This window comes from Antrostomus carolinensis, unplaced genomic scaffold (genome assembly GCF_000700745.2).
Source record: "Antrostomus carolinensis isolate BGI_N321 unplaced genomic scaffold, ASM70074v2 scaffold7941, whole genome shotgun sequence".
Lineage (NCBI taxonomy): Eukaryota > Metazoa > Chordata > Aves > Caprimulgiformes > Caprimulgidae > Antrostomus > Antrostomus carolinensis.
The window spans coordinates 46,661-63,167 of record NW_010292044.1 but is presented as its reverse complement, the minus strand read 5'-3'; the positions used below and the strand labels follow the sequence as shown (position 1 = coordinate 63,167).

Sequence of the window (16,507 nt, the reverse complement as noted above, 5' to 3'; positions counted from 1 at the left end):
CACATGCAAATGAAGCTGAAACAGAGAATCATTGTTTAATAAAATTTGATGCATAAAAAATAAAACTATCTGTGTTTTAGTAAAGGAAACATTTTTAAAAGTGCATTTTTAAGATTTTTTCTTAAAGAGCACTGGGGTTGAGGAAATGTCTTTATTTGGTTTAATAATCTCACTTCTTCCCATTAACATTGTCAGCAGATTAACTGTTTAATCATTAAACACCAACTCTACAAGCTTTTGAGTGCACACTTAACTTTGCTCACATGTTGTCCTACTGAAATGGGAATATTGTCCTAAGCAAAGTAGTTCAGAGTTCAAACTAGGAATAGCCAAACTTCTTAGAGCAGCACTTTCAAATACATTAGAATGAATTCAAACTTTTCAATCTTCTGTCTATAATTTAATTGATTCTTGGCTTAACTATATTAGAAACTTTTTATGCAATAGTAAATGCTTCCTAAGTGTTGTTTATCTATTAGTACTATTTTTAAAATAGAAATATGCATAATATAGTGTATCTTTTTGTTGTTATTGCACTGTTATTTTTCACTTGCTTGGTGAAAATTATTTACCTTCTTTTACTGTGAACCATGTTACCATTGAGATCTACTCCAGACATAAAGTCACTTTGACCTGTTTTAAATACACCCATTTTTAGAAAGATGACATGTACACAAACATAAACACATGTATATATATGTGTATCTGTTTATACACACACACTCCTGCACATAAAAAACCACAAGTTTCTAAATTCTGGGAAATTTAGTGCAATCAGTTACACCAGCTGGTATCCAAAGAATTTTTGCCAGACAGAATGGTACCTTTGCAGCACGATTTATCACAGACTTCAGCAATGCCTGGACTTAAGAGTGAGTGTGCATGTCTCACCCCTTTAAAATCTGAAGCACTGTAGCACACTTAAAGCTTGTCTTTAATTGTAGTCTGTCATATATGTGGAGATCAGCATATCTGTCTGTGACAGACCCCTTTCTTGTTGGGTATTTGAGGGTTGAGGAGTGATACATTGAACCAGGCTAGGTAAAACATTCTTTCGAGTGTGGAAGTGCAAACCCTGTAGGGAAGCTACATTCATCATTAACTGAAATGGGACAGAAAACATGGTGCAGCTCTCACATGAGTAAAGTTTTCCCAACTGGAAATGGTAATAGAAGATTTGTCTGCTTTGTATAAAGGATGCCTTGTGCAATACTATACAGTCATTCGGAATGAAAAACGAGATAGACAGAAGAAACAACAGCATTTTTTCCCAGTAAAGTGATAAATCAGAATTTAGCTCTGACACTTACAGTGTTGTACCTCCCAACCTCTGTATAACACCAAGTAAAGGATCAGTTTGGGGAACTTCTTAAGTGTTCTGTTGGCAAGACCTAATAATCTATTACTATCATGATAATTCTAATCCTCCAGTACCCTACCTATGCACTGAGCAGCCTGATAAGGAGACATCTGACATGATAAAAATAGTCCTCAGAGATTCCTGGCTTTTAGCTGTCAGTGCAAACAGGCTGGAGTGATGCCACTCCAGAGCTTTATTCAAGAGTCTGTATGCTGCTGCTCTCTCCAACAACTACCTCAATGTCTAAAATCTCTTTCTTGTTTGAGCAGCTTGCTAAATTTTGTAAGAAAGAAAGGGAAAATATATACTCCTGCTAAAAATGCCAAATACAAAATGTTTGTAACTTAAGCTGAGTGGTTTGTTTCAAAGTTAAAACTTGGTCTGCACTTGGGAAGGGCTGCCAATGTAGCTGATAACCACTAAAGTTGAGATGATACTTATAAGAAAAATAATAATTCACTAATATCTATTCGGTCAGTTCCTTGGACAGAGAAGGCTATGCTGGTAAAATGACTATATCTACATAACAGCCTTTGGAAGTATAGCTGTGACAATCAGAAAAAAAAAAATCAAGTCCCTTACTGTCATTGCTCTGCCTGCACAACTTCTGCGTATATACCAGGTCTCAGGAAAAGCATGTACATTTGAAGAACAAAAAATAGGCTTTGAAGTACGGAGCACTCAGTGAAGATGAATGAGCTGAGGTCACAACTCTACATGTTTTATTGTTTTAGTCCATCTGACTTGCAGAACAAACAAGGCAGCCAAGTGCTGATTTACAGGGGGAAGGTTATCTTCCTGACCAATAAGAACTAAATGTTTTGTTTTTGAGAAACAAAATCAGATTCTACGGAACATAAAATCCTTGGAACCTGCTGCTGATTTCCTGCCTTCGGGAATTTCTTTTTGCAGCTGGTAGACACTTAAAACAGTAAAATTGAGCGGTTTAGGAAACTTTTCACTGCAATGTCTTCCTAATAATAAGTATGAAAGTCGTAAAACTTGCCACAGAGAAAATGAGTAATTGTAGCTGGTTTCTTGTTTAAACTAACAAGTTTTCAAACTAACTTAATTTAATTATTGTCATTCTCTTGCACCAGTTTTTACTTGCAGGTTGGTTTAGAGTCAGCTACAAGTGGGAAGCTGGGTTCAACTAAATACCAACCAGGAACCATTATGAAAACATGGCAAACTGGCAAATCCGAATATGGATTTCAGAACTCCACAGTGTGCAGAACTGCTCTGATAGCTGTAGTTGACTAGAAAATGAGTGTTTTCATGGGAATTTAACATTTAAGTTATCAGAAGCCAATGTCTTACACAGGGGAAAAAAAAAAAAAGGACTCTAACAAATTTGCTCCATAAAATCTTTGGAGTAGGTAGATCCACAAAGAGACTTTAGCCTTCCACATTAGATATGACAGATTCTCGAAATCCCAAAAGCCTCCTAACCTGCCAAGGAGGAAAAAATTCTTTGGCACCCATATTTCTGCCCTTGATTATATGTGATACCTTAACACAGCTGCAGTACTCAGGGAACTACCTTATGACTAAACCAAATGAAGCATGAAGACATAGATTTAACCTGCATGGAGAATGTCTTGGTTTATCAAATATATTAGTAATCATATTACCCTGCTGAATGATGGATAACTGCTCTGCCCTATTTGGGTAAAATAATTCCTCCTTATTTCAGTTGAGTTGTTTAGCCACTGGACATACTGGGATGAGATAGCCTTGTGTCTTGCACAGAAACAGTGCCACCTATATCCATAATTAAATAGACATTGGAGCAGAGATTTGCTAGAGATGTCTGTCTGTGCCTCTTGCCAGTCAAATGTGCTGAACACTGCACTGCAGGATAAAAGTCTCCTAATCTATCTGTGACCCAATTAATATTTAATTGTTTTATGCAAAATGAAACAGGAGAAGCAGGTTTCTTTTCAGAACAATGTGTAGGTAGGGCTTTGCCTGAGAGAATGGGAACCTGGTTCATGTCTCATGCTCAGCCTGACAAAATGTCCCACACCCAAAATCAATCCCCTAACTATTGAGCTGTTGGAGAACATCCCCTGACTTCTCACAAAAGGGATAAGCAGCTTTAGTTCCTACTTCAAAGAGAGAGTTCCCAGCTGAGAATCAAAGTCAGAGATATGTGCCTTCTCCTGCACAGTTAACCTTGGCCGAGTCTTGATGGATCTAAGTCAGTAACTAAGTTGTGTACAACTGCACTTCACTGGACTACAGCCTCATTTTATCTCCTTGTATTTCGGTAACTTTTTAAGTTTGTTGTGATTTAGATTGCTGTTTGGCGTGTGATCAGTGCTGTACTTGAAAAACAAAACTTGCTCTAAGAAAGCTCAAGAGAGTGAGAGGTCATAGTTGAAAGGGGTTTTTTTGGAAAAAGTTCTTGTTTTTCTGGATGCAGTGATCATTGCTCAGCTGTTAAGACGATTTAAACTGAACAATTCTACATTAGTTAACAGTTCCATTACAAGACTTATTGTATAAGCAAAGTCTTCCCTAAAGCTGATGCCTCTCAATAACAGAAAAATAAAATGAAATTAATTTGTACCCAGAGAGCCAGTCTCAAAATCAGGGACCACTTCTATTTCTTTTGAGGGGTTTAAGGTAAGTTGGTACTGCTGGCCATTTGACACATCACATTTGAGTGAGAAAAGTTGTCAAGGTGTTCTTTTTCTCCCACACATGTTTCTAGAAGGAAAAATTCTTGACAGTATATGTTCTAAACCCATAATAACAAATATTACTAGAAATCTGCAAACGTCTTAAAAAAAGCAAACTAAGCTTATCTCAATTATTTATTAGCCTTTCCCAGAGAAAGTTGTCAGCACAGACAATATTTAAAATTCATGTAGTATTTGATTAGACTGATTGATTGTACTTACAGCTGAAGATATTAACATTCATTAGTCTTACTTGCTGGTTATTAGTACTGCCTTTATTATCAGGTAAAGAATAAATAGAAATTCTAATAAAAATTCATAAAATCTTGTGATTTCCAGAACATTAGCTCTGTTGTTTTAAAGCTAACAACACAAAAGTGTGCTATAAACATTTCAAAAATCATTTAATAAATCATTTTTATCTTAACTCTTAAACTTAAGGAGGCTAAGAGAGATTCTTATATATGCAACATAGTAAAGCACTAATTGCACATTTTTTACTAATTTTACATTTTTACACACTCACTGTCTCCTATGTGATTCTGCAGAATGGTTAAAGCTTGTTACACATAAAGTGACTCACCACAGTTAATCTATATTAAAGAAAAGTCACATTTGTGTGTTATAGTATGATCACAAATAAGAGAAGAAACCCTATGATGACTGAGAAATCATGCAAAATTTATTAGGTTTCTTTTTAATTGATCATTTTAATGGTACACAAAATGTAACAAAATTAAAAGCCTGATAGTGATCATTGTTCCAGAAATGCATTTTACTCCCATTAATTTACTTACGCGATTTCAGTGGAAGCATATTTAAAGTGCATCTGTAAATATTTTTAATCCTTGACTTTTTTTTTTTTTTACAGGAGCCTCTGAATGTTATTGATCCCAGTCTGATGGATCTAAATGGTCCAAGTGAAGATGCACTAGAATGGGATGAAACTGACATAAGCAATAAGCTGATCAGTATTCATGAAGACTTAAGTGATCCAGATCAGGAACTCAAGAAGGAGGATGTAAACCAGAAACCTGCTTCTGAAGAATGTGTTGATAACAATGTGAATGAAGATGAAAATATCAGTGATCGTGGAAGTCCTCTTTATTATCCCAACATTACTTCCCCACCAAATCCTCACATCTATCAGGTCTATAGTCTTCATAATATTGAATTATCAGAAAAAAAACACATGCCCTTTTTGAAAAAAACATCCAAACTCTCCAGTGTAACACAGTCTAACATTCTAAACAAAAGTCTTAGTAAAGACTCATCATTTTCTTCTACCAAATCCCTGCCAGACCTCATAGGGGGGACTACATTGGCAAAACCATATAACTATATGTATCAGAGTGGAAACATAAGCAGGCATTCTGAGAGTGAGAGTGGGATAGTGAGTGAATGTGATACAGAAACTACAAATAATTCAGAAATTTTTTTGCTAAATGATATTGAAAGTACTCAAAGTAATCCTGAAACTGGGCATGAAGAAACTCAAGTGGATGATATAGTCAGTGTAATAAAACAAAAAATAAAACAAGATGAAGAAGACCATGCTAGTCTCTCAGATGATTTCCAGCTGGCACCTTCTGCACGTTGTGGACATGAAACTGATGAGGATTTGGACAGCATTACCATGTGTAACCCTGTTTGTCTAGAAGAATTGCAAGGAAAACCTGATGTGTTTACATTCTATGATTACTCGTATCTTCAAGGCTCCAAATTCAGATTACCAGTGATAATGAAACAATCACAAATTGAAAAAACACATACAGAGGGCAGTTTGTTTCATGGCTTTTGTTTTGATAAAATACCTGGTAAATCTGAAAATAATCCTAGAGAGTCACAACCAGATGGGTTAATTCATGACCATACTCTGGCAAGTATCCCTGGAGAACCAGATCCCAACTCCTGTAAATCTGTAGAAACTATAAGAAAATTAACTGTTACAGAGAACACAAGGCAGGTTTCAACTTTGTCTCGTAGTTCTTCATTAGAATCTCTATCTGTAGTAGGTGATTTGTTCAGCTCAGGTATTTTTAAAAGTGGAGACGGTCTTCAGCGAAGCACCTCTTTGGAGAGCTGGCTGACTTCTTACAAAAGCAATGAAGACCTTTTTAGTCATCATGGCTCAGGAGACATAAGTGCAAGCAGTGATTCTGTTGGAGAGCTCAGTAAAAGGACATTGGATCTTTTGAATCGCTTAGAGAATATTCAGAGTCCTTTAGATCAAAAAATAAAGCGCAGCATCTCTGATATAACACTGCAAAGTAACTCTCAAAAAATGTCTTTCACTGGACAGCTGTCTGTAGATATTGCATCCTCAATCAACGAAGACTCAGCAGCTTCTCTCACTGAACTCAGCAGCAGTGAGGATCTTTCTCTTTGCTCTGAAGACATTGTACTTCACAGAAATAAAATAGCAGATTCAAATGCATCATTTAGAAAACATCTTAATAGATCTGTAGCTGATGAGAGCGATGTCAATGTCAGCATGATTGTTAATGTCTCCTGCACTTCTGCTTGTACTGATGATGAAGATGACAGTGATTTGCTTTCAAGTTCCACCCTTACCTTAACTGAGGAAGAGCTAGGTATCAAAGATGAAGATGATGACTCCAGTATAGCAACTGATGAGGATATTTATGAAGAATGCCATTTAATTTCAGGACTTGATTATATAAAAAATGAGCTTCAAACTTGGATTAGACCAAAATTTTCTTTGACAAGGGAGAAGAGAAAAAGTAACCTCAGTGATGAAATTCAGCATAGTAAAGTTAGTAATGAGACATCAAAAGCCACAGATACATTGAACATTGAAACACTATTGAATGGTTCAGTACAGAAAATATCAGAAAATAATGGCAATAGTAAGAGTGTACCACGTGATCGTGAAAAAGGGACAAAGAGTCACCTGATGAAAGATCTCTCTCAGATTGTGAAGGATCAGCTTGTGGATGATATGGAGAATGGCAACATTGAAAATACTCTTGGCAGTCAAAAGGAAGATCTTGTTAGAACATCAGCAGCTCCCAAAACTCATGCATCACTTGATGTTAGAGAAGTTGAAAATGAATGTTGTATCTGTGAAGCATTTACAGACAGTTCAGATGATTCACATATGGATGGCAAGGAGACTGTTCTGTCATCAGATGGATCCAGAAACCCTCCAAAAGAATGTCAAAGTTATCTTCAGCCTGATCATCATGCTGTTGCTTCCTCTCCTGCTAAGAAGCTTTGTCTTGAATCTTCCTCAGAAATTAATTGTGTAGACATACAAGATACAGCTTTACAGACATCCTTACCTAATTGTCAACAACCTAGAATAAGCATTACTGACAAGTCTACTGATTGCTGTACAGCCTTGAAATCCAATGAAGCAGAATACGACTCCTCAGTCAATGGTCCTGATTTGTGCTGTAACTGTGAATCTGCTGCTTTTGATAAAAGAAACATGGAAGATGGCTCAGTGCACAATTTTGTGAGGGAGATAATAGACATGGCATCAACAGCTTTGAAAAGTAAGTCACAACCTGAATGTGAGTCATCTGCTCCGGCTTCATTAGCACAGATCAAGGAAAAAGTGTTAGAACACTCTCATAGACCCATTCAGCTAAGAAAAGGGGACTTCTATTCTTATCTTTCACTTTCTTCTCATGATAGTGACTGTGGAGAAGTAATCAAATACATAGAGGAAAAGAGCAGCACTCCTGTGCCACTGGACTTCACAGATGAGAGAGAAAATATTGAATGCTTTTTTGAAGCCTGTCCTGAGGAAGAACGGGTTGAGCAGCAGCAATCCATTTCTAATGGTACTACTGAAGCACAAGTTGAGCAGCTGCAACAAATTTCTAACATTATTTCCAAGACGTCTTCAGAGTCACTAGGTGAAGTCACTCTAGAAACATTAGAAGAAAATAAAACTTCATCTGAAGGTAGGGATTTATCTTTCTTATGCAACAATGACAATGATAAAAACGTTCCCGGTCCTAACAAACAAAGTGCATCAAACAATTTGAAAAATGCTGATGATGATTTGCTGATTTCAGATGGGCAAACTAAAGGTTTGGAAAAGAATTCTCCAGGGCTTAGCACTAAAAAGAGTAGTACAGGAAAATCACCTGGAACTGAAGAGCTCAAAGGATGTGTTGCTTCTTTGGAAGAGGCTTCAGCTATGGAGTTTCAGTTAAAGCCTGGCCATTCACAGAAAAAAGATGTTTTGCATCAGAACAATAAAACTCTTACTTGTGAAGAAAATCTCCTGAATCTTCATAAGGAAAGACATATAAATATGCACAGATAGAATGTAACCCTCTTCAGGCATGTACATTATCCTAAAAACAGGTATGTACTCTACAAGTTGCACATTCTTTTTTTTTTTTCTTTATTTTTAAATACATTTTTGTACAATGAAGGAGATGAATCACCATCCAGGGCTTCTGTTTTATTAATGATGCTATATAATTTGTTTTGATTGTACTGTGATCCTAATTTACATGCCACTGGTCAACAGTTGCAGGGAATACTAACTTCTTCTTGCCCTTTGGCATTGCACTGACTGGAGCTGCTCTCTTCTGGAACAAATCTGCTATCTTGCAGATCTTGCAAATTCTTCAAAAGTAGTATTTCTATGTCAGCCTCCTCTTCCCTCCTCAACTGAGCTGTGGAACCAGAAGCCAGCTCTACTCATTGATCTCATTCTCCACAGTCCGCTGGCCTTCTGAGGTGTTCAAAAGCACTTGATGAAGCTGAACTTCTGATTTTACAAGAATTTTGGGTAACTAGGGTTGGAGTCCTACAATATTTCCAGACAAGCCATGAACAATGGCTAAGCAGACTGGAGAATAAATAGAGAGATAATAAGGCATCTCTTGATGTCAACTTACCATGATTTAAGTTCAGCAAACCATTATTAAGGACACAATTATTACAACACAGTGTTAGGCCTAAAGTTGAGGTTACCAAAATAAGAAAACTTTGCAACATCATTAAAGAGTATAATGTGAGGGTAATGTACAATAAAGACCTGAATACCAAAGCAAATGGAAACTGATAGCCACACAGCAGTACTGGAAGCTTCGGTTCTATTTTGTGATAAGCATTTTGAAAAAGAAGATGGTGGAACCTGAGATGAAAAAGTGTCTCTGATCTCTTCCAAAGTTTGAAAGTGGTTTAGATCTGGAGTTTCTGACCTCACATAAATGTCTAACAATAACTACAAATTTAACAACAAAAGAAGATCTACAAAAGCAACTTCTGGATCAGATCCTAGCGTATAGCACTGCTGCTTTGCATCTCATCAGTTGTTTGGTGACCCAAAAGCCAACATAGCTGTATGAGAATGCCATTAGTCTTTGGAAACACTCCTCTAGTAGACCAGAGCCAACATGGCAAGTCCAAATGCCACTCCAATTCCAAATACTGCTGCTTGCCAGAAGCTGTAGCATGGTAATTTCCAATAAGACACAAGGCTGAGCACAGGAGCAGGTTTTCCCAGACAGTTCTGGAATCTCCATCCTTGGAGATTTTCAAAATTCAGGTGGATGTGGCCCTGAATAATCTGATCTACCTTTGAAAATAGCCTTCCTGTCAGCAGGAGGTTAGACCAGTTGACATTCAAACTTCCTTCCAACCAAAGTTATTCTATGATTCCATGATGTTGATAGGAGAAAATGCTGTTACTCTTCACTCCCCACAAAAACCACTAGTACTCTCCTATTGCAAACTGTGTAGCTGTAGCAGAGGAACTGGGTCTATTTATACAAAATAGATTGCTGCTATTAGATATTGAACTTCTGTTTCCTGATTTTGTTGTATTGTATTACTATGCTTTGGGCTTTTCTTTTGCTCATATTGGCGGTTCACCCAACATTCACACATTCACATATGTATAAATATGTCTAGCAAAGCCTTTCAGTTAGGACAGCAATAGCCTACAGCTTGCCACGATATCTTTTGACACATATTTGAATGATGCATTATCTTGGAACCGTCATAGCAAAGAGGATATTTCTTGAATGGCTTTGAAATGTGCTATCACTACCTGTTCATTGCCAATAAGGTTAATGCTTGGAGACACCCAAACAACTGGAGAAGAAATGGAAATCAACTGGGAATTACAAAACTCATAGATGATACTATATATTCTGGAATTACATTAAAAGGATTATGTGTGTACGGAATCCTCTATTTCAAAATTGAGATGATGACAAAAGTCTGAGGTTGATAAGTTATAATTATGTAAAAATAAGCTTTTCCTAAATTACTGTTTTATTAGTTTTCTTACTTTTTTCACTCATTTTTATAATATTAATTTGAGGAAGAATACTTACTATAGTGAGTGTGATTTTATTCTTGTTCTCATTCTTTCACTGATGAAGATAATAATATATCTTTTCAATTCATTAGTACTTTTCTTCTGAGGATCTCAAAATACTGTGTAAATGTTCCCTCACTCTTCAGAGCTTCATAGTTTCTTACACAGTAGCCAGCTGTGTTTTTCATAAGACTGGGATATAGCAATATGCATTTAAAAAGGTGTAAAGACTAAGATTAGACATAGAGGATGGAGATATTAAAAAATGCCCCACAAAGCAAAAAAATGTAATGCAGAATCTGTATGCAACAACTTGATAAGGTTATGTTATAGTTTTAATTTTTGCCCAGGGGTTGACAAATATTTTTAAGGTAACAAAGCCCTTCACACTACATCCCCCTTTTTACATTTAAGAAGATATACTGGTTCTTAACTGATACATATAGCATTGCTTCCATGGAAACTATGTACTATATTATTCCCAGTAGTAAACCCCTAGGATACATATAGTTTGTCTCTGGCACATCAAAAAGTGAAAATATGAGCTGCTAGATTTGGTTTCACTAAAGTCTGAGCTCCCTTCCCCCATTCACAATCTTGGTGCTTTAACTTCATCTCTCATGCTATGGGGAATGAATTACAGAAGCAATCTATCCTAATTTGTTAACTTATTCAAATAACAGTTATTATACTTAACTATGCTAAAGATTATCTTTTTGGTGGCAGATTGTTTATTTTTTGATGAGGCTAATTACTGATTTTCCAAAGGTAATTTACATTTATTACTAATACATCTTTTAAAATGTGACAGATAAATGTTGTTCCCATAAGTGTATTATGAAAAAAGTTACTATTTAAAAACACATTATTTAATTTGAAAGATAAATGGCAAACACCATTATTTTTCCTGTAGCACCTGTGCTGTAAGCTCATTTAAATGTGTAATTCCATGTGTAGCTGCAATACTTAGAGAAAAATAATCTGTAGTATATGTGTACCTTAAAAGCATACTGAGAATTCAAAGCTGAAAAAGGCATAGTTTCAAGTGTAGTTTGATTTTATGCTGTTTTAGTATTTGCCTTAGCTGTACAGGAGGATAAAAGTAATAGTGCAGAAAATATTTTTGCCTTTTATTTAGCAGTATGCTACAAAGAAGAAAAAAAGAAAGAAAAAAAAATACCATTATGGGAAAATAATAACAATTCTATAAGCAGGCTTAAAGATATCTTTATCATCACTGACTAGTCTCTCATACGAGCCAACACAGAGTTCTTCAACAGATGTGCTCATAAAGCTATGCTGATTTTATTTCTCAAGTAGGGAACAGCTCAAAGGAACTGTCTTTCTGTATATGAAATCATGCAGTCTTCTGCTGTCACTGTGACCTATGACTTCCCAATGGGATGGGAATTTATTGTTACATATTCAACATGTGTAGAGATCAATACATTAAGGAGGTTTCTGTGAATTGTCCGAAGTCTTTTCTAGAGGATAAATTAGACTTCTGTGTGTAATCTGTTGGTTCTTACAAGCAAGTCACAAATGCTATTTCCATCCTTATGTGTGAAATTTGTAATTTAAACTTGAAATTTAACTTAATTTAGGGAAAAAATATTTTACCTGGGCTTAAGAAAGATAAATTGGTTTTAACTGACAGTGCTGCAATGTTAGCCAGAATATCCTGCCCATACAATAGCCAGGAGAAACCCAGGACTGGAACTCAGAAGGCCTGACTGTTATTTCCTGCTCAGCAATAGGTTTTTTTGTATGACTTATTCCTTCCTTGCCTCAGTTTCTTTAGCAACAAAATAATGAGAATAGTGATCAATGGGACCTGTGAAGTATGATTTATTCACTGAAGAGTGTTTTGAGATCCACAGATAAAAGATGATACGTAAATGCAGAGGATTTAGCTAGTTATTCATTACAGGAGAAAAATAATATACAGGTTTACACAATACTTAATATATAATAATTTACTTTTAGATACTGGAACTACAAGAATAATCTAAATCTTTGCCTACCATTTTTTTTCCTAGAGGTTTTTATAGGGAGGTAGATACTATAATGTTTCTTTATAGAGCTTAATACAGTGTGACTTTTTAGGTCCTTACAGTAGCTGACTTTAAAAAAATTAAATAGAATAAACAGATAATCTTGTATTGTCTGTGAATTACTTAACTTTTGGAAAACCTGACATAATCCATCAGTGAAGCTTTTCTTATGATACATATGTGAAACTCGTGCCAGAGTTGTAGAAACCTTTTGATACAATCTTCCCCTTTATTCAGATCAGTTCTTCATTAATTTCTAAACAAACTGTAGAGATTTTCACCACTTTCATCTCAGTATACTTCTTCTATAAATGGGGGGGCATGTGGTGGTAAGTTACAGCAAAGGTCAAAGCAGAAGACAACAGGATAGATCTAGATATTCCTGCTTAATTTGGAAGGCACATAACGCATGTCTGGAATACCTCCTAGGAAATGCCTGAGATGTATTTTGCACTAATCTTTGAGCTGTATTCTGACAGTTATTTCTTCATAATCCTCATCATAAGCCTCTGCTCTTTGATGAATAGTTTAACCCTAAATTCTGAGCTGGATAATTCTATAATATGAAAATTTACTCATTGCTGGTACTAGAAGTGTCTAAATAGCTATTTACAGTTTAAAAATACAGTGATGACACTGACAATTCGATTCATGGACCACTTCTGTGACAATCCTTTCCTCTTCTCCATTAAGATTTGATTCTATATGTTTACATAAATATTAAAATAAGTGATAGGTAGATCTTTTTGTTGCTTGGCTTTTAAAAATTCCTGTGTTTTGATTGATGAGTGCACTTTTGAGTGCACTGAAGGTAAGTTTGCAGGTAAGGATGAGGACAGGATCCAGGGAAAAGGTCAGATTTGATGACTTCCCTTGTTTCTTTAGAAACAAAGTCCCTACAAAAATCAATGAGTTTTCTACATCAATACAATTTTTTACACTAACTTGTACCTCAGGCTGTTAAAAGTCATTGTTTGCCTATTGTATGCTTCTGCATTAAAGGCTCTGGCGTGTGATCATTTAATGACTATCTATGGTTGTTCTGGAAGAGCTATGTTTTGCAAATAAAACTTCATTTTCTGTAACCTACTATTACTTTTTTGTTTCCTTTTAGAAACTTGGCTGCAATTCAGGTGCAGGTTCATCCTGTAAACCCTGGGATGACCTCCAATTCCATTGTATCACTGCCTTTCATTACACTGACTACCAAGATAAATTTTCTTTCCAAATGTGATTTGTCCATGTTGGCTTTGTGATCAGGCTGCATATGCTAGTCCTATTTCAGTGATCATTTTGTATAGTAGCAAGGCCATTTGCTTTCATAGGGATTCCTCTCCCAAGCTACCTCTAATGACCTCCCCTTCTTAAACTGGATGCTCCTGTACTACTTATCACTGGTTCTGTTCTTTAAAGTTTGGAAGTTCCACAGAATTAATGATCAGTCTGGTTCATCTTTTCTGAACTGTACCTGACAGTACTCTTCTATTTTATGTATCAAATTTAATATTTATGTGTATATTGCATAAGTTTATTGAAACTATTTTACTTTTAAAGCGATGATTTTATTGGATTGCAGCAAAAAGAAGTTATTAGTCCTCCTGATTCAATACGTCTAAAATTTAAGCAATTAAATGGCATTTTATTTATTTAATTTTTAAATTTAATCTATGCAACACTTCAAGAAACAACTACATGGTGTTGTATATTAGGAACTGTTGACATTCTACTGAATTAAGTACAACATTTTGGTTTTTTATGCTTCTTGAGGTGGTAATGAGAAAAAAAGTTTTTAAAAAATGTGTGCCTTGCTGTATTTCTTATACCGTATATTAAAAAGCTGCTTTCACAGTAAAATTATGTTGGTTTGAAAGGAGGAAATAGCAAGGTTAAGATGTGTGAATAATTTCTGTATATATGTATAACCAAGTGCAAACATTGATGTATAATGACAGTATAAAATGCTTTCATGTTTGTGATGTCCAGTGATGTGGAAAATATAAGCCTTAAAACCATTAGATTGCATGGTAATTAGAATTGGCATAATAAACATAGTTTATTGGGGAAAAAAAAGCAGAACTGGTGATCTGTTTTACCTGCGTTCCAAGAACAGAATGCTTTATCGGGTACAGAAGAATATGTTTTTGTTTGCCAGTGTTCCCTAGAGGTACACAATTCAATAGCTGGTGAAGATTTGTATTACCTGGCTCAGAGGTAAAGAACCTTTTCATTAAAGATTCTGTGGGTCTTTTGGGACAAACAAGGAGACACAAATATTTAGTGGTTTAAACTGTACATTGGCAACTGCAGTGGTGGCAATGATCAAACACACTTTTCTTTTGATCAAACAGATCTTGTCTTTGATTATCATTAACAGTTTTTTGTCTGATTCTTAAAATGTCATTAATTTACATAATTATATTGAATGAGCTTTATATATATTTATATAGACACTTTTACAATTGGCTGTTTCAATGACACAGACTGTATATTTAAAATGTTTTTATCATGTGCTAAAACTACACTGGGTGACCAAAACGAGCCAGACAGCTTTATAACTTATCTCTGCCAACATAGCATTCATCTCCTAAAAACAGTATTTGGAAGGGATGTCAGGAAAGTTAAAAGGCAAGGAATGGTCTCCTATACCACCCTCTATCATTATTTTTCCAGGTATATAAAAGTTTTTACAAAAAACTTCAACATTTTTCTTCCTTTAAAAAATGTGCATCAGTTTGACAAGCTTAGTTAGTAGTTTAGAGGAACTATACTGATGAGTTGATATATTAAAGTAACACTGAAAGAACAGGAATTAAAAAAAAACCCTCATGTTTTCCAAATTATTAACATCTTCTTATTACTACAACAGACAAATTATTTATCTTTCAACTTAAATTTCCACTGTGCAGCCTTGGGTAGGCCATGATGTGGGTAGGGCAGCAGAAACAACTCTTAGCTTGAAGAAAAGTGTAAATAATAAGGAATTTTTAAGAGGGCCTTTGGAATCCGTAATTTTTTCTGCTCTTGCACATCTTGTATCATGTACAAATCTAATAGGTTAATCTATAATTGCTTAAAATGTATAACTACATAGCTAAAGATCACTTTAATATCTTTAAAATATTTTTAATTATATATAAAGTAATTTGGAATATAACTCCTCATTTTAGTAAAATATATACAGTGGCAATTACATTCATCTATGAATTATTTCAAATATTATTTCTATAATTGTCTTGACATATGGATTGAGTTTAGAATAATTCTTTTTTTCTCCCTAGCATTTTCTGATTTATGTTGTATTTTTTTTAAACTTACTTTGACTATAGTCATACCTTATACTATGATGACAGGAAAACTAAGTCAGAGGCTTTTCAGATCTGTCACCTCACCCAACAGACTGTGCAGAACTCCATCAATTACTTGTACTATTCTATTAGGCCATTTGCCACAAATTCACTCTTTTCCTGGGGGAAAATAGTAGTACTTGTCAAATCAATAAACCACATATTAATCATACAATATCTGGAATATTATATGGCCACAACTCAAATTTCTGTGGTTCCTTTCTGAGAGATGCTGAACATTTTAATTTAACTAGTATTCCCAGATCTATATTATTTGGTCTCACGAGATAAAGTCATCATTTTTATGACTGTGACACAAGACCCATCATTATCAACTATTACTTTTTTGGCATGGTTAGAAGATTTACCCTTTTTTATTTTTCTTCTCAGAATATATTGGATTTTGTTGTCAATAAAAATTGATTTCTAAGGGAAAAGAAATATCTGATATACGCTCTACAGGATTTGTTCATGCCTTAGTATAAGTCATATGCCAAATAGTCATAGGCCAAATTGTGCCTAGAACTTGTGAGAACTTCTAGTGCTAAGTCACTAAAGAGAAATATTAGTATAGGATAAAATTAACCTTGCTGTACCAATATACCTCTAAGATCAGTCCTTACATAGGTTCCTGTATAGATCCTCTTCCCTGCTGGTGCAATTCTGTTGTGGTGAAGAAGCATGCTGCAAGATTGCTGCAGCATTTATCCCCACCTAAAATTTCATAGGCTGCTTTTTATTGCACA

At 35.2% G+C, this 16,507-nt stretch overlaps 1 protein-coding gene across 1 annotated transcript; it reads left to right on the top strand.

Moving 5' to 3' along the window:
• The first annotated feature begins 1,162 nt into the window (after positions 1-1,162).
• Positions 1,163-14,454, top strand: AKAP6 (A-kinase anchoring protein 6). Its single transcript, XM_029087177.1, has 4 exons — positions 1,163-1,273; positions 2,474-2,587; positions 4,919-8,391; positions 13,532-14,454. The coding sequence occupies exons 1-3, from the start codon at positions 1,163-1,165 to the stop codon at positions 8,348-8,350; spliced, it is 3,657 nt and encodes a 1,218-aa protein (XP_028943010.1). The 3' UTR covers positions 8,351-8,391; positions 13,532-14,454.
• The last annotated feature ends 2,053 nt before the right edge of the window (positions 14,455-16,507 follow it).